The sequence below is a fragment of the Ursus americanus genome, chromosome 24 (assembly GCF_024610735.1).
Source record: "Ursus americanus isolate L20-20 chromosome 24, mUrsAme1.1.p, whole genome shotgun sequence".
Taxonomy (NCBI): Eukaryota; Metazoa; Chordata; class Mammalia; order Carnivora; family Ursidae; genus Ursus; species Ursus americanus.
The window spans coordinates 41,524,776-41,542,385 of NC_142150.1; the positions used below are offsets into that span (position 1 = coordinate 41,524,776).

The following is a 17,610-nucleotide window of genomic DNA, read 5'->3' on the forward strand; positions in this document are numbered from 1 at the left end:
CAATGGGTAAAATGATGATATCCTGTCAGGGTTTTTGCGAGATGAAATATCCTCCATGTCAAGCTGCTAGCACAAGACCTCATGTATTAACAACGTAAAACTGCAGCTTGGTTGAGGGTCCCAGGAGTACTGGGATCTTTTGCTAGCCTGCGCTGCCCACTGATGGCTAGAGAGTGCTACCTCCTTTACTGGTGCCCATCTCAAATTCACCCAAGTCAGCAGAGTATACCCACTTTAAAGACAATAAACACTGAGGCACGGGGAAGAAGAGGGGTGAATTTCCTAGGGCCATAGACAATTAATTGAGCTCGCTGTGATGATAATCATCATTGGAGCCAAGAGTAGCCCTGTTGCGTCAGGCAGGGCTGTGGGCACTTTCACAAATGAGAAACTGGCACCAATGGTGGGCAGATGCTGCTGTGAGCCCAGACACAGGTGTGGCAAAAGTAGGGCAAAGAGAGTGTGTGGATTTCAGGTATTCCCTTTCTCCAGCCCCTCTGGGCACAACGCTAGGGAACAGACTGCCCAGTCATCACTTCACTCAGGACTACAGCGTCCTTCGGAGTGGAGATGATTGTTAGCCCCGGTTTTCTGGCTGAGGAGGCCAAGACAGAGAGGTAAAGTGTCCCACCCAAGGCCAAACAGCCGGTAGACAGGGGGGCCTGATTCAACCTTAGATGTCTGGCTCCTCCCCTCACAATGCTCCCCACTGAGCCCACATCCAGCGCCAGCACTTGGACATGCCATGCTCGACCCAGGTCGTCCTCTTGTGAGTCCAACCAGATGTGCAAAGGTGGACCTCAGGCCCAGCTCTGTCCTGGGCAGCCTTTTGGGGTCACAAGCAGCTCTCCTTTTTATCAGGCATCGGGCAAGCACCAACAAACTGCCAGGCCCCTCATCCCTTTGTGCTGAGGAAACTGAGGCTCAGATGTTTAGCGGCTGCCTTGCAGGCCCTGGCGAATCGGTGGCGGTGCAGTGCAGTACTTGTCCCCACACGGGTGTGATCGCCCCAGCTCAGGCCGGGCAGCTGACCTTGTAGGCTGGCAGTCTCCTAAGAGTCTCCACCCCCTGACCCTGGAATCCAGTGAGGGAGAGGGAGTCACATTACTTCCAAAAGGCAGGTTCCCACCTGCAAAACTGAAGTCCGGGGACCCAAAGGAGAGCAGCGTTGGGGCTCTGTGGGAAGTCCCTGCTGCTCCGTACATGACACCCATGCCGCCCCGCCCGGACTCGCAGGGACCTTGTCAGCCCGGTCTGCCGGGACTAGGCCGCGGCCAGGCCTGCCACTCAGGTTCCCGGCCGCCGCGCCAGCACCCTCGCGGACAAAGGCCAAGGCCGCAGGGCCATCCCGCGCGCGACCTAGTAGGGCCCAGCAGCCGGGAGCGGAGGGCCGGTGGAGCGCGCCGGCGTGCGCCTATTGGCTGGAGCCGACGCCCATCCGGGCCCCGAAGCCCGACAATTGGCGGCGGGGGGCGGAGTTCGCGGAGCCCCAATGAATGGGGGAGCCGGAAGCAGGAAGTGAGTTTGCGATGAGAGCGGCTGCAGCAGGTGAGGACCGGCGCCCGGGTTTCGGGGTCACAATGCGTCATCCTCGGGGGACAGGGCGAGTCTGGACCGAACGCAAGATTATTCTCTTTCTGTCTTCCATCCAGTACCCCTTCCACATTCATCGCGACCCCGAGGCCAAGGAACCCTCCGGGCAGCAAAGAGTTAACCCCGAGGGTTGTGGTGTTGGGGCGGAGCATCCGGAGTGGTGGGGGAGGCTGGACACTCATTCCCTTTTAGGGAGGGCGGTGTGGAGAATGCCCTGGGTTGGGAGATCCCGGGTCCCAGCGGGACTGTGAGACTTCGGTAGGTTGCGTGGCCTCTTTAAGCCTCAGTCTCTGTCTGGAAAATGAGTTTTCTTCCAGCTCCGAACTAATGTGGCTCTGTGGCTCCCCTGGCCAAGCACAGGGAGAGGGTAGGAGGATGGAGGGCCAAAGAAAAGGCATTTAGCAGGATGAGAGCGAGACAGATTGCACACCCTCCTGATGAGGTTTTCCTTATTCTCACCCCCATTAAACAGAGGTGGAAACTGAGGCACAGAAAAGTGAAGCAACTGACTTGGTTTTAGGAGCCTAGGGCTGAACCAGGTTTGGAACCTGGGTCTTCCAGCTGGTAGCCCCGAACTCTGTCCTTGTGAACACAGTAGTGGGTGGAATTGAAAAATTTACAGGAGAATTCTGAAGAGGAGGCTAGGAAGTCAGAGAAGGAGGAGGGGGGAGCCTGAGGGGCCTGGGCTGGGAGTCTAGAGATGCAGGTCTCTGCTTCTGACTTCTCCCTTGTGTTAGTAGGCAAATCTCCTAGCCTCTCTGGGCCTCAGTTTTCCCATCTGTAATACTAGGTGGTTGAATTCAGCCTTTGAGGTTGAGGGGCCCCAGGCCAAATATGACCCACCATATATTTTGTAATATCTTCGCATGAGTCACCTAACCCCTGAGCCTCAGTTAGCCTATCCGTGAATGGGTTTGGGGGAGGATTAAATGAGAGTGCTTAGCTAGGTGTGTAGTTGGTGTGTGGTAAATGATGGCTGTGATGATGGTGATGGTTCTCAGCAGGGCCCATGGCGGACGCCCAGTACATCCTGCCCAATGACATCGGTGTGTTTAGCCTGGACTGCCGCGAGGCCTTCCGCCTGCTGTCGCCCACAGAGCGTCTCTATGCCCACCATCTGTCACGAGCCGCCTGGTACGGAGGCCTGGCTGTGCTGTTGCAGACCTCCCCTGAGGCCCCCTACATCTATGCCCTGCTCAGCCGCCTCTTCCGTGCCCAGGACCCCGACGAGCTGCGCCAGCATGCCCTGGCTGAGGGCCTTACCGAGGAGGAGTATCAGGTCAGTTCTTTTAGGCCATCTGGCATTTCCTGAGTGGCTTCTGGGTATGAGGGACCACAAGCAGGGGTACAAAGGTCTTTCTCTGTGGATTAGACCATGGGCTACAAATACAGGAACCTCTCCTGGAGCCTCAGTCTTCTCATCTATAAAATGTGCATGAGGGTAGTCTGTACCTCCTAGGGTTGCAATGACCTGACTCTAAGATAAATAGGGGCCACTATTTATCAGAGTAAAGAAAACAGCTGTGGACACTCAGAGATGGTAGAGGAGTGAGTCCAGGGTAGGAATCAGGAGGTCTGAGTTCTGGACCAGATCTTCCTTTGCCATGTTTTTGTGTCCCTGCCTGTCTGTTTGTGGGTCTGTCGGCCAGGTAATACTTAAATGCATTCGTAATGCATTGTTGCAATGCAGAAAGACACAAAACAAAACACGGTGATCACCGATTGGATGATGGGGTGTACAGCCTTTTAATTCCTCTGTCTGTGTATTGCATTCCTACACGTGTACGTGGACACATGCACCAGTTCCTCATTTTGTCTTTTACATAAATGAGATCATGCTCTCCATGTTCTTAGGAGTCTGGGCTTTTTTTTTTTAGTTGAACGCTATGTCTTGGGGAACTTCCATGGGGTACATATAAATCCACCTCATCCTTTTTGTTGACTGTGAAGCACCCCACTGCAGTGTACAGCTTAATCAATTTAATCTTTTCCTTATTGTTGGACATTTGGATTATTCCTGATTCTTCTTAGAAATAGTGCCACAATGGGCATACTTGTACACCCGTGTGAGTAGGATCTATTTCTAGAAGTAGCATTGCTGGGTCAAAGGCTCTGTACGTTTACAAGTGATTGATGTTGTTAAATCATCTTTTGCAAAAGTTTCACCGAGACTGTATGAGAAAATGGCCTGTGTTTCTACATGTAAAATAAAAGGATTGGATTGCTTAATCTCTGAGCTGAGGCCCAGGCTGTTTCTTCTACCTTTCTTTAAATTTTAGTAATCATATCCCTCTCTAGACCTTGACTTACTCATTAAAAGAGTTAATGGCTGGGAAAGTGCAACCTAAGTGTTACTGTTCTCTGTGGGATACTTTTGCTTGCAAATAGCAGAAACCCACCTCAAACTGGCTTGAGTGAAAATGAAAGTCATGACTTCCAGTTTCTGGTCCAGGATGTCAGGAGCTTATAACTCACCAGTCTATCCTAGCAAGTAAAAGGGGGAACAGACTGGAAAAATCAATAACTTTTCTTATGTCCTTAAGAGAAGTGAGGGGACAGGGCTAACTGCTGCCCCAAATTGGAGAGACAGACAGGTGGGATCACAGAGGATCCAGCTCACCAGCGCGAGAATTCATGAGCAGAAGCCTTCGCCAAAACCAGTGCTGGATGGGAAAACCTGAACTGTGATAGACAAATCACTGGAGGTTCAGTGTGGACGGCCCCGAGAGTTAAAAACTCCGGGAGGACCCAGTCAGAGGAAGGGCCTCCACACTTTTGGAATTTGGGGAATTTTACCTCCAGGATCTTGGACCTCACAATGAATTTCAGAGAAAAAGCCCCTTGTGCTTCTGGCAGGGGTAGGGGAAAAGGAACCATTTTTCAAAAATGCCAGAACATTCTGTTCTTCACGGTTTGCTCTCAGGAGAAACTGTATCACCAGAACCTAGCCTGCCAGGGTTTGTAAGAGCCTAACTTACCTGCGTGGAGGAAAATATCCTATTCAAGGCAGTTCTCGTCATCCTGTCCCACCTAAGGGGGGGTGGGCAGGGACATGGGACTGAGAAGCACATGTGAGGTTCACAGTCCAGAGGTAAAGGCTCACTGAAAGACTGCTGAGACCTAATCACAGGACTGGAGAATGCTTCTGCTCCTACAACTTACATCACATTACTAAAGGCCTATTTACAGCAGTTCCTTTTATCCTGTTCATCATGTCTGGCTATCAAGAAAGAATGACAAAACATACTAAATGCAAAACAAAACAAAACAAAACAACAACAACAAAACCCACAGTTTGAAGAGACAGACAAAGCATCAGAAGCAGATTCAGATATGGCGGGGATGTTGGACTTATCAGACCAGGAGTTAAAACAACTATGGCTAATATGCTAAGGGTTCTAATGGGTAAAGCAGACAACATGCAAGAAGAGATGGGCAGAGAGATGGAGATTCTAAGAAAGAACCAAAACTGCTAGAAGTCAAAAAACACAGAAATGAAGAATGCCTATGCTGGGCGTATGAGTAGAGTTGATGCAGCTGAGGAACGACTCACTGAGCTTGAGGATATCTCAATAGAAAGCTTCAAAACTGAGAAGCAAAGAGGGAAAAGACTGAACAGTACAGGACAGAGTATGTAAGAACTGTAGGGCAGCTACAGGAGGTATAAGGGGTATGTAATGGGAATACCAGAAGAGGAAGAAAGAGAAAACGAAGAAATATCCGAAATAATAATGACCGAGAATTTCCCCAAATTAATGTCAGATACTAAACCACAGATCCATGAAGCTTGGACAACACTACATGGAATATTAAATGCCAAGAAAACTACACTTCGGCATATTTCAAACTACAGAACATCAAAGAAAAAGTCCTAGAAGAAGCTGGAAGAAAAATGAATCTTACCTTTAGAGGAGCAAAGATTCGAATTGCGTCCAACTCCTGGAAACCACACAAGGAAGAAGAGAGTGGATTGAAGTATTCGAAGTGTTGATTGAAAAAGCCAGCAGCCTAGGGTTCTGTACCTTGTGAAATTATCCTACAAAAGTAAAGGAAAAACAGACTTTGTCAGACAAACGAAAATTGAGGTCATGTATTGCCAGTATTTCTTTGCAAGAAATGTTAGAAGTTTTTCAGGTGGAAGAAAAATGATATAGGTCTGAAACTCAAAAATCTACATAAGAAAGGGAGGGCATTGGAGAAGGAATGAGTGAAGGTAAAATAAAACTTTGCATTTAAAAAAATTTTTAATCCGAGAGATAGCCATTTGTTCAAAATAATAGCAACAATGTATTCGATTACACATGCTTACGTTTCCATTATATATAATTTACGTATATATATATATAAACCTTATGTGTGCTTATATACAGGTGAAATAAATGACAGCAATGATGCAAGGGAGAGGAGATAAGAATTAGAATTACTTTGTTATTATAAGGTTATTATAAGGTACTTTGTTATTATAAGGTATCACTATCCATGAGGTGGTATAGTGTTATATGAAAGTGGCCTTGGGGGACGCCTGGGTGGCTCAGTTGGTTAAACGTGTGCCTTTGGCTCAGGTCATGATTCCAGGGTCCTGGTATCAAGCCCCGCAAGCAGGGAGCTCGCTTCTCCCTCTCCCTCTCCCCCTGCTTGTGCTCTCTCTCTCTTTCTTAAGAAAGAAAGAAAGAAAGAAAGAAAGAAAGAAAGAAAGAAAGAAAGGGAAAAAGAACGAACGAATGAACTTGTATTAGTTATAAAGGAATATTGCAAAATCTAGAGCAACCACTAAAAAGTAAAAAATTATAACTGATAAGGTAAGAAAGGAGAGGAAATTGACTCATGTAAAAGGTTCAGTTAAAACTACAAAACACAGAAAAAGAATGGAAGACAAAAATAGGAACAAAGAACAAGGACAACAAATATGGTTGTCCATATCCAACCATCTAGTGTCCATTACTAATCCAACCGTATCAGTAATTACTGTGACTGTCAGTGGTCTAAATGTACCAGTTAAAAGACAGACATTGTCAGAATGGATCAAAAAACAAGACTGAAATATATGTTGTCTACAAGAAGCCCCTTAAATATAAAGATACATATAAATTAAGCATAAATAGAGAAAGGTATACCATACCAACACTAATAAAAAAAATGGGAGTAGCTATATTAATTTTGCAAACTTCAGAGCCTGAAGAGTTATCAGGGATAAAGAGAGCATTACATAGTAATAAAAGGGTCAGTTCTCCAAGAAGACACCAGTCTTTAATGTGTATGTGTCTAACAGAGAATCAAGGTATTCAGGACAAAAACTGGTAACAACCACAAGGAGAAACATGTGAATCCACTACTATAGTTGGAGACTTTAACACGCTTCTATCAGACAGATCTAGCAGATCTGGCGGAAAATCAGTAAGGACGTAGTTGAACTCAACAACACCGTCAGTCAGCTGGATATCTAGACATCTGTAGTCTGCTTCATCCAACAACAGCAGAATATGTGTTTTCGAGTTGATGTGGCTGATCCCCTAAGATAGACCACATTCAGGTCTATGAAACACATTTTAACAAATTTAAAAGAATGGAAGTACTACAATGTTGCTCTCAGATAAAAATGGAATTAAATTAGATATCAACAACAGAAAGATAGCTGGAAAATCCCCAAATATTTGGAGATTAAACAACACATTTCTTTTCTTTCTTTCTTTCTTTTTTTTTTTTTAAAGATTTTACTTATTTATTTGACAGAGAGAGACAGCCAGCGAGAGAGGGAACACAGCAGGGGGAGTGGGAGAGGAAGAAGCAGGCTCCCAGTGGAGGTGCCTGATGTGGGGCTCGATCCCATAACGCTGGGATCACGCCCTGAGCCGAACGCAGACGCTTAACCGCTGTGCCACCCAGGTGCCCCTAAATAACACATTTCTAAATAACACACAGGTCAAAGAAGAAATCTCAAGAGAAATTTAAAAAATATTTTTAACTAAGGGGTGCCTGGGTGGCTCAATCAGTTAAGCAGCCAACTCTTTGGTTTTTTTTTTTTTTTTTTAAGATTTTATTTATTTATTTATTTATTTGACACAGAGAGAGAGAGAGAGAGAGTGAGCACAAGCAGGGGGAGAGGCAGAGGGAGAGGGAGAAGCAGGCTCCCTGTCAAGCAGGGAGCCTGATGCAGGGCTTGATCCCAGGACCCTGGGATCATGACCCGAGCTGAAGGCAGACGCTTCACCAACTGAGGCACCCAGGCACCCCCAAGCAGCTGACTCTTGATCTCAACTCAGGTCTTGATTTTAGGGTTATGAGTTCAAGACCTGCCTTGGGCTCCACACTGGGCATGGAGCCTACTTAAAAAATTTTGTTTTCGGGGGGAGCACATGGGTGGCACAGTCAGTTAAGCATCCAACTCTTGGTTTTGGCTTACGTTGTGATCTCAGGGTTGTAAGATTGAGCCCCATGTCGGGCTCTGGGCTCAGCACAGAATCTGCTTAAGACTCTCTTTCCCTCTCACTCTGCCTACCCCCCACCATGCACGCGTGATCTCTCTCAAATAAATCTTTAAGATATATATATATATAGAGAGAGAGAACTAAAATGAAAACAACTTATCAAAATTTGGGGGATGTAGCAAAAGCAGTGCTTAGAAGAAAATTTATAGCATTGAAGCATATATTAGAAAGGAAGAAAGATCTATTTCCACCTTAGGAAAAAAAAAAGAGGAGCAAATTAAATCCAAAGTAAGCAGGAGAAAAGAAATAAAAAGAATTAGAGCAGAAATCAATAAAATTGAAAACAGGAAGTCAGTGGGGAAAATTAATGAAACCAAAAGCTGGTTCTTTGAAAAGATCAGCAAAACAGATATCAGTCTGTTTAGGCCGCCGTAACAAAATACCACTGAGTAGCTTATAAACAGAAGTTTATTTTTCATAGTCCAGAGGCTGAAAGTCCAAGTTGAGGATGCCAGCACGGTCAAGTTCTGGTGAAAGCCCTCTTTCAGTTTGCACACTGCTGACTTCTCACTGTGTCCTGTCATAGTGAAATGAATGAACTAGCTCTCTGGTGTCTCTTATAAGGCACTAATCCCAATGATGAGGGTTCTTGCCCTCCCGACCTAACCACCTCCCAAGGGCCCCACCTTCTAATACCATCACTTTGGGAGTTAGAGTTTAATGTATGAATTAGGATGGGGGACACAAATATTCAGACTACAATGATTAATATGCCTTTGACCAGTCTAAGGGAATAAGAGAGAAGTCATAAAATATTAATATCAGAAATGAAAGATGAGACATCACTATAAATCCCATGGGCATTAAAGAAATTGAAACAGTAATTAATAATCTTCCCAAAGAGAAAACACCAGGCTCACATGGGTTCACTGGTGAATTATACCAAACATTTAAGGACATTATACCAGTCCTCTATAATCTCTTTCAAAAGAGAGAAACAGAGGGCATCCTTCCTAATTAATTCTATGAGGCCAACATTATCCTAATACCAAAATCAGACAAAGGCATTACAAGAAAAGAAAACTACAGACCATTATCTCTCATTTACATAGATGCAAAAATCCTCAACAAAATATTAGCAAATCAAATCCAACAATGTATAGAAAACTATACACCATGACCAAGTAGGATTTATCCTGGGTGTGCAAATCTGGTTCAACGGTTGAAAATAAATAATTCATCACTTCAACAAGCTAAAGAAGAAAACCACATGATCAAATCCATAGGTGCAGAAAAAGCATTTGACAAAATCCAGCACCCATTCATGATAAAACTAAGGAAATTAGGAATAGAGGGGAGTTTCCCCTCTACAACAGCCCTACAGCTAACATCATATTAATGGTGAAAAACTCAAATTTTCCCACTAAGTTCAGGAACAAGGCATGGAAGTCTCCTCACCGCTGTTTTCAGTGTTGTACCAGAAGTGTTAGCTAATGCAATAATGTAAGAACAGGAAATAAAACGAATGCAGATTAAGAAGGAAGACACAAAACCGTCTTGGTTCGCAGAAAACATGAGTGCCCATCTATGTGCAAAATCCAAAAGAATTGACCAAAAAACTCCTGGAACTCATAAGCGATTATAGCAAAGTTACAGGGTACAAAGTTAATACACAAAAGTCAGGGGATGCCTGGGTGGCTCATCCAGTTAAGTGTCTGCCTTCAGCTCAGGTCATGATCCCAGCGTCCAGGGATCGAGTCCTGCATCGGGCTCCTTGCTCAGTGGGGAGCCTGCTTCTCCCTCTGCCTGCCTCTTTCCCTGCTTCTGCTCTCCCCCTACTCTCTGACAAATAAATAAAGAAAATCTTAAAAAAAAAAAATATATATATATATATATATGTATGCTGAAGTCAGTTGCTTTTAATATACCAGAAAGGAACAATAAGAATTTGAAATTAAAACCATAATACCATTTCTAAATAGCACACAAGAAAGTGAAATATGTAGTTTAAAAATACAAGAAAACATGTACAAAACTTATATGAGGAAAACTGCAAACCTGATAAAAGACATCAAAGAACTAAATAAATGGGGAGATAGTCCATGTTCATGAATAGGAAGATTCAGTATTGTCAGGATGTCAGGTCTTGGGGCGCCTGCGTGGCTCAGTCAGTGAAGCATCTGCCTTCGGCTCAGGTCATGATCCCGGGGTCCTGGGATTGAACCCCACTTGTGCTCTCACTCTCTCAAATAACTAACTAAATAAATAAATCTTAAAAAAAAAAAAGATGTTCTTCTCAACTTTATCTATAGAGTCAATGCAATGTGATTAAAAATCCCAGCAAATTATTTTTTTTTCAACACAATATTGGGGAAAGAGTGAAGAAGAAGAACAAAGTTGGAGGCTCAGCACCACTCGACTTCAAGACTTACTCTGAAGCTACAGTAATCAAGACTGGTGTTGGCAAAAGGGCAGACAAATAGATCAATGCAATAGAATAAAGAGCCCAGGAATGGACCCCCATTACTGTGGTCAACTGATCCTTGACAAAGCAGCAAAACAACACAATGGAGTAGAAACAGTCTTTTCGGCAAATGGTTCTGGAACAACCAGACATCCACAAGCAGAAAGAAAGAAAGAAAGTAAAGGAAAGGAAAGAAAAGAAGAAAGAAAATCTAGACCAGACGTGACGTGGACCTTACATCTTTCACAAAAGTTAATTCAAAATGGATCACAGATTTAAATGTTAAATACAAAACTGTAAAACTCCCAGAAGATAGCATAGAAAATCTACATGACCTTGGATATGGAGATGCCTTTTTCGGTACAACCCCAAGTATGATCTGTAAAGAAATAGTTGATAAGCGGGGCTTCAATATAATTAAAAAGTTCTGCTTTGTGAAAGACATTGTCAAGAGAATGAAAAATCAAGCCACAGACTGGGAAAAAATATTTGCAAAAGATAGTATTTGATAAAGGACTGTTAGCCAGAATATATAAAGAACTCTTAAAACTCAACAATAAGAAAACAAGCTATCCAATTAGATGGGCCAAAGACTGTAACAGATACTTTACCAAAGAAGATATGCAGATGGCAAGCAAGCATGTGAAGAGATGTTCCACATCCTATGTCATTAGGGAATTGCAAATAAGTAGGATAATGACAGCAGGTACATGGGAAATCTGTATGCTTTCTGCCCAGTTTTGCTGTGGATCTAAAATACTCTAAAAAATAAAGTCCATTTTGAAAAAGAGAGAGTTATTGGCTCACATAATTGAAAAGTCCAGGGCTAGGGCAGGCTTTGGTCATGGCTGGATTCAGGGGCTCAGTGATACCATTTTGACGCAGTCTTCATCTCTCAGCTTTGCTTTCTTTCTTCACTCCAACAGGGGAGCTCCAGGGGCTCCAGGCTTGGTGATCCCTAGTATAAAAACAGAGGTTCTTTGCCACCAGGAAATTGCCTAGGTAGGGCTCTTATTGTCTAGCTTGAGCCTGGGCCTTACCCCCGGAGTCAGGGAAGGGAGAGCTCCCCCTTCCCAAGAGGAAGATTGAGGTCTTGTTGCCAGAGGAAGGGAGACCAAGTTTTGGGCCTGGAAAGCTATAAAGCAGATGATCGAGGCCCCTCCAACTCTAACATTTGATGCTTCCAGTGCCAGCTGCCTGGCTGGTTGGGGGCACGGTAGGCTTTCTGTAGAAGGAGGCAGAGGTGGTGTTTCAGCTCGGCTTCAGAGGTCGTGTGGCATGGCCGCGGGTGGCTGAGAGGGTGCTGGGCGTAGTGGGAACCAAGGGGTGGGTGTGTTTGGGGGCTGCTGAGAAGATCAGTTTGGCTGGACAATGGGTGTGGGAAGATTGGTCTGTGAAAGTATGTTGGGGCCAGATGGGGGCCTCCCGGGATCTGGGTCCTGCCCCCAGATTTCCCAGCCTCGCCTATACTGGTTCCTCTGGGTGTTAACATCTCAGGAAGGAACCTCCCTGGGGTGGGGTTGGGGTGGGGGACTGGGCTGCCAGGTCTCTGATGCCCACCTCCCCCCCCAGGCGTTCCTGGTCTATGCTGCGGGTGTCTACTCCAACATGGGCAACTACAAGTCCTTTGGTGACACCAAGTTTGTTCCCAACCTGCCCAAGGTGAGTTGAGGGAGGGCTGAGGAAGGTGAGGAATTTGGGGCTGGTGGGCGGATAGTGGGGGCCTAAGCGGAGCCTTGACCCCGTCGCTGCCACACTCCTCACATATAAAGGGAAAGCAGTGTTTCTTCCTGATGGTGCTGACCTGAGGGCACACAAGAGAAGGTTGTGTGAACTTAAGTACTTGCAAAAATGGAGCCTGGTCATGTCTTCACTGGGGATGGTAGAGAGGCCCGGGCACGGTGGGTCCCTCACTGGGACTGTGGAGGTCGGGCCCCTTGGGGGCAGAGGCAGTTCCTGCCCCCAGGCTCTCAGCACTCACCGTACACACGTTACCTGGACGTCTTGTTGAAATGGCTTCGGACTGAACGGGTCCACAGGGGGTCTGAGGTTCAGCATTTCTCAAGCAACAGCCGATGCTGCTTGTCCATCGGCCGCACTTTGAGCCAGGTCTTCGACTGCGGGAGAAGAGCTGGGGGGTGGGCGTGGAGGGTCCAGAAGACAGGCTTGCGCCGTGTGGCCGAGCCCATGGCCTCTTCCCCTGCAGGAGAAGCTGGAACGTGTGATCCTGGGGAGTAAGGCGGCTCAGCAGCACCCGGAAGAAGTCAGGAGCCTCTGGCAGACCTGCGGGGAGCTCATGTTCTCTCTGGAGCCGAGGCTTCGACACCTTGGGCTGGGGAAGGAGGTGAGGCCCCCCAACCATACAGGGGAGTGGAGGGCATCCTTCGGAGTCACCTGGCATGGAGGGAAGGGTACCGGATAAGGAGGCAGTGGGCTTCAGTGTCGTCATTTGTAAACTAGGAAGCAAGTTGGGTGGAATGCTTTCTGAATGCCCTTCTGATTCTGACATCCTGGGGTGGTATGTGCGGGAGGGGAGAAGAGAAGAGCTGAGAGCTAGAGGGAGCTGAGGAGGGGAAGATGGGAAAGGAGGGAGCCCGGGCTTCCGGCCTCTGGAGGCCACTTGGCAGCCGCCCGGTGTGAGGGACATGGCAAGCCTCAGGGTCTGCCAGCCGCGAAAGGCTGGAGCAGAGCTGCGGGAAGGCTGGAGATGGGCCTCTGTGTGTGATTTGTGTTACTGTTTTCTCCCCTGGAAAGATATGGAGAGGGCAGGGTAGAGGCTGCTGGGAGGAGGTGCGGGAAGCCGGGGACTGGGGGAATGTGTCCTGCCCTTGGCCGTTCCCCCTTCCCATCTGTCCCTTTCTCCTACAGGGAATCACCACCTACTTCTCTGGGGATTGTACCATGGAAGATGCCAAACTGGCCCAAGACTTTCTGGACTCACAGGTTTGAGGGTTGGAGGACTTGGGACAGTGGTTTGACGGGGCCTCCTCACCACTGGCGCCCGCTCCCGGGTCTCAGCTTGGGTCCAGAGGCACAGCATCTTGGGTGTTTGAAGTAGAAAAGACTTGGGAATCCTTGTCTAAGAGTTGGCCTGACTCCAGCGAGGAAGAGGGTCCCACATGTGCCAGTGATGAAGCCGCCCCTGCCCGCCCCAGGCTGAAGGCCTTCGTGACAGCCTCAGGGCAGGACAGTCCGGAACATCAGAGCCGCTTCTGATTGGGGCCTGGGGTCCACTTGTGGGGTGTACCTCCCAGCAGCTGTGTAAGCAGTTTCCACGTCTGCTGCCTCCCGTGGCCCCGGGTCAGCTGGCACAGTGGAGTCGGTGCTTCGTAAACGTTAGTGCTCAGCGTATCGAGCAGAGCGGGAGAGCCTGGCCGTGGCTGGCCCACCTGCTCTCTCCCCATCGCAGCAGACTCAGGCAGGATCCCCTGGAGGACCCGGCCTGCTTCCCTCTGTACCTTGTCTCCCGAGTGTGAACCCCTTTCTCTCCTCCCACCTTGCAGCCCCCTCTGGCCTTACTCTTCTTCCCCAAACCCTGCCCTGGTCTTTTCCAGAACCTCAGTGCCTACAACACGCGACTCTTCAAGGGTGTCAGCCAGGATGGGAGGGCCTGCTACGAGGTGCGGCTGGCTTCTGTGCTCAGCACGGGTGAGCTGCTTCACACACCCCTTCTACTTCCTCCTCAGCACTCCCGGCCCGGGGGCGGGCTGGGAGGTGGCGGACTGGGGACAGGGTTAGTGGGTCCTGCAGGAAGTAACAGTCGTGATAGTTATGGCACATGTTGACTGCAGACCTGGGCGCCGTGCTCCCTGCTGTACTCTGCGTCCGGTGGCACCTGTGAGGGGACCCTAGCCCCGGTGCTGGGTGCAACAGTAAAGATTTGGGGGGAAACATGAGGACAGGGAGAGGGGCTCCATGCCACTTGGTGGATGTTACTGCCGCAAGCCTCTGACAGTCCCCATCCTTCAGGCAGTGGCACAAAAGATAACAATCTGCGTGAACAATGGGAACAGAGGCTGGGCCACCTGCCCCATGACAGGCTAGAAGAGAAATCCAAACCGCACATCAGTGAAGGCTTAGTGGAAGAGGTGGCCTTATGGGTCTTGGAGGTTCAGGAGAGCACAGAAAGGGGGAGATGGCGAACATACTAGAGTCGGCTTCCTCAGTATCTCTCAGGGTTCCCTCAGGCAAAGCCCAAATCCACGTCCGAGGGCTCTACCATTCAGAACTCTTGGCAAGTGAAGAATCTATGGCACGTTTGCCCAAACCAGAAGGGGACTTAGCAGGCTTGGGTAATTAAGAAGCCTGGAGTGGGATGGCTTCAAGCACAGCTGGACCCAGCTGCTCGGACCGTATTCCGAGAGATTTCTCTGTCTCGGGGCTCCACTCTCTCACTTCATCCATGGCGTGTTCCTCCCACACAGGGCCTGATAGTCACCAGCCTGGCCACTCCAGCAGAAAGAGGGCCCTTTGCTCCCAGAAGTTTCTTCAATAAGGTCTGGGAGTGGCTCTAGTTTCTCTATTTTGGGTCCCGTATTTATCTGCGAACCGATGCCTGTGGTCAGGAGACAGATAGATCTCTGATGGTCTGAACCCTGATCCCAAACCTACCTTAGAGCCGGGTGATGAGGTCAGCCCCTCCCACACACCTGAATTGGAGGTGGGGAGAGGGGGTTTCTCGGAGGAAAATTGGGGTCTGTTACCAGGTAAGAGGGAAATGCATGCAGTGTGGACTGAAATATCCAGGCCCCTATGAGGACCTTTGCAACCTGGCCCTCCCTTTTCCACTTCCCAGCCCCCAGCCTCATAACCCCCACTGGCCTCCCACTTAGACTCTGTGCCCCAGCCGTGCTCAGCAGTTTACAGTCCCCTGAAAGCCCCGTGTTGTTACATACGCTGTCCAGAACTTTGCACGGTCTGTCCCCTTTCCCACCTCCACGTCCTCCCATTCATGTGATGAACACCTGCTCATCGTCTAGGCCGTGCCTGGACATCACCTTCTTCAGGACCCTGCCCGTCTTTCCGTGACTGTCATTCTCTTTTCCCATCAGCACACCCTCTAATTTCCCAGGCTTTTTTGTTGTTATTGACTATGGGCTCCTCCAGAGGAGGAAGAATTGTGTGTTTCACTGACCGCTGTCTCCCCCATGGCTCGCACTTGGTAGACACTCAGATCTGTGGTGTGGGGCTAGATGAAGATGGCACTGGAACCCTGCTGGAGGGAACGGTGTGAGCCGCAGAGCGTGGTGGAGGGAAAGTGTAGTGACTGGCGTGTTGTTGGGTTTGACTAAGGAAAAGGATACTGGGCTCCTGGGAACAGGAGCAGATCACACTGGAATATAAGGCGAGCCCGTACTTCCGTATCGTCTACTGTGTATACGACGGTGCTTGACGGTGTGGCGGGAGCCAGGCTGCCTGAGTGCACCTGTTGTGTTATCTCTCGCTGTGCACAGATGCCCCCCAAATTCAGTGATATACACCCACCTCTTCACGCTCACAGACTCTGTGGGTCCGGAGTTGGGATGGGGCACGATAGGAACGGCTTTTGTTTGGTGACAACATCTGAGACCTCAGCCGGGGGGCCTCGGGGCCCGGGGTGCCATCAGCAGCCAGGGGCTCACTCACTCCCACGCCTGGGGGAAGATATTAGCTGTCAGCTAGCTGTCAGCTGTCAGCAGGGGCTCTGGGCCATAGCGCCCCACGTGGCTTCTTCACGCGGCTCATGTTGGCGGGCCTCCACGAGGGAGCGCTCCAAGAGAGCCAGGCAGAAGCTGTGGCACCATGTGTGACCTGGCCTCGGCAGCCCCATGGTGTCACTTCTCCTGGAGTCACAAGCCTGCCCCGTGTCAGGAGGAGGGCAGAGAGGCCCCGCATCCTGATGCAGGATGTCACGTCGCGGGGTGGGAGATACCATGGTTATCTTTTTTCTTTTACGACATAACCTAGAAGTCAATCCTACTGCTAAGCGACAACGAGCAAAACACGACAACTCACCGCAAATGTGCTGGCATAAAACAACACAAATGTATTGTTACTGTTCTGAGGGTCCGAAGTCTGAAACAAGACTCCAGTTCGTTCTGGAGCCTCCAGGGGGCAATCTGTGTCCTCGCCTCTCAGCTCAGCTTCTAGAGGTGGCTTGCTTTCCTTGGCTCACGTCCCCCTCCTCACCTCTCCAGCATCTTCTCTCATTGTGTCTCCTACTTCCTGTTCACCCTCTCGTCTCCTTATAAGGCTCCTTACATTTCAGGGATGACTGTCTTTCTAAATACAGTTTGCCACCCTAAGTTTGAATCCTGTTCTGCCCCTTGCTGCCCATGTGACCTTTGGAAACTTACTTTAACTCTCCGTGCCTTAGTTTCCCCATCTGTACAATGGAGATAACTCCCCCCCAGAGTTGATGTGAGGCTTAAATGAGTTAACATGTGTAAAGCACTTAGAACATCTCCTATTATGTAATCTATATATTTTTCGAAAGTGAAAGTTTATACTAATTTCTGTAGGCAGCGGGGAGTCATTGAAGATCTTAGAGTAAGGGTGTCACGGTGAGAAGCTTGCTGGGGTGTCTTACACTAGCCTTTTCCCTGAGCGATCCTTCTCCCCTCAGAGCCTGCTCTGCATTCTGAAATGACTTCCAAGTTGAAGAGCTACGAATTCCGGGGGAGCCATTTCCAGGTGACTCGGGGAGACTATGCACCTATCCTCCAAAAAGTGGTGGAGCATCTGGAGAAGTCCAAGGTAAGGCTGGCTGGGGGCTGAGCTGTGCAAGCTCCCTCTGGGCAGCAAAGACAGGCGTCGGGGTGGGTAGGTGGCCAGAGGCTGACCGACCCCTGCTCACCCCCAGGCGTATGCAGCCAACAGTCGGCAGGAACAGATGCTGGCTCATTACATAGAAAGTTTCACCCAGGGCTCCATCGAGGCCCACAAGAGGGGCTCCCGCTTCTGGATACAGGACAAAGGCCCCATCGTGGAGAGGTGAGGCACCAGCCTTCGCCCCGGCTGCCCCCCCCTGCCTGCCCCTCTTCCATCTCTGCCCTTTACTCCCCCAGTTACATCGGGTTCATCGAGAGCTACCGAGACCCTTTTGGTTCCCGTGGAGAGTTTGAAGGTAACTTCTGGGAGGAGGGGGGG

At 48.7% G+C, this 17,610-nt stretch overlaps 1 protein-coding gene across 4 annotated transcripts in view; it reads left to right on the forward strand.

Moving 5' to 3' along the window:
* Window positions 1–1,411: 1,411 nt before the first annotated feature.
* The window catches only part of DPP3 (dipeptidyl peptidase 3), a 33,002-nt gene continuing 16,803 nt past the window's right edge, over window positions 1,412–17,610 (forward strand). Inside the window, exons 1-9 of one of the 4 annotated variants that reach the window (XM_045775685.2) lie at window positions 1,412–1,548; window positions 2,595–2,872; window positions 12,055–12,144; window positions 12,689–12,826; window positions 13,351–13,425; window positions 14,037–14,130; window positions 17,087–17,217; window positions 17,324–17,454; window positions 17,529–17,587. In XM_045775685.2, coding sequence (XP_045631641.2) covers window positions 1,497–1,548; window positions 2,595–2,872; window positions 12,055–12,144; window positions 12,689–12,826; window positions 13,351–13,425; window positions 14,037–14,130; window positions 17,087–17,217; window positions 17,324–17,454; window positions 17,529–17,587 — 1,048 coding nt within the window. In that variant the 5' untranslated portion in view covers window positions 1,412–1,496. Of the gene's footprint in view, window positions 1,549–1,731; window positions 1,852–2,594; window positions 2,873–12,054; window positions 12,145–12,688; window positions 12,827–13,350; window positions 13,426–14,036; window positions 14,131–17,086; window positions 17,218–17,323; window positions 17,455–17,528; window positions 17,588–17,610 lie in introns of those variants that run through there. The other 3 variants (XM_045775686.2, XM_045775687.2, XM_045775688.2) reach the window with 3 other exon arrangements.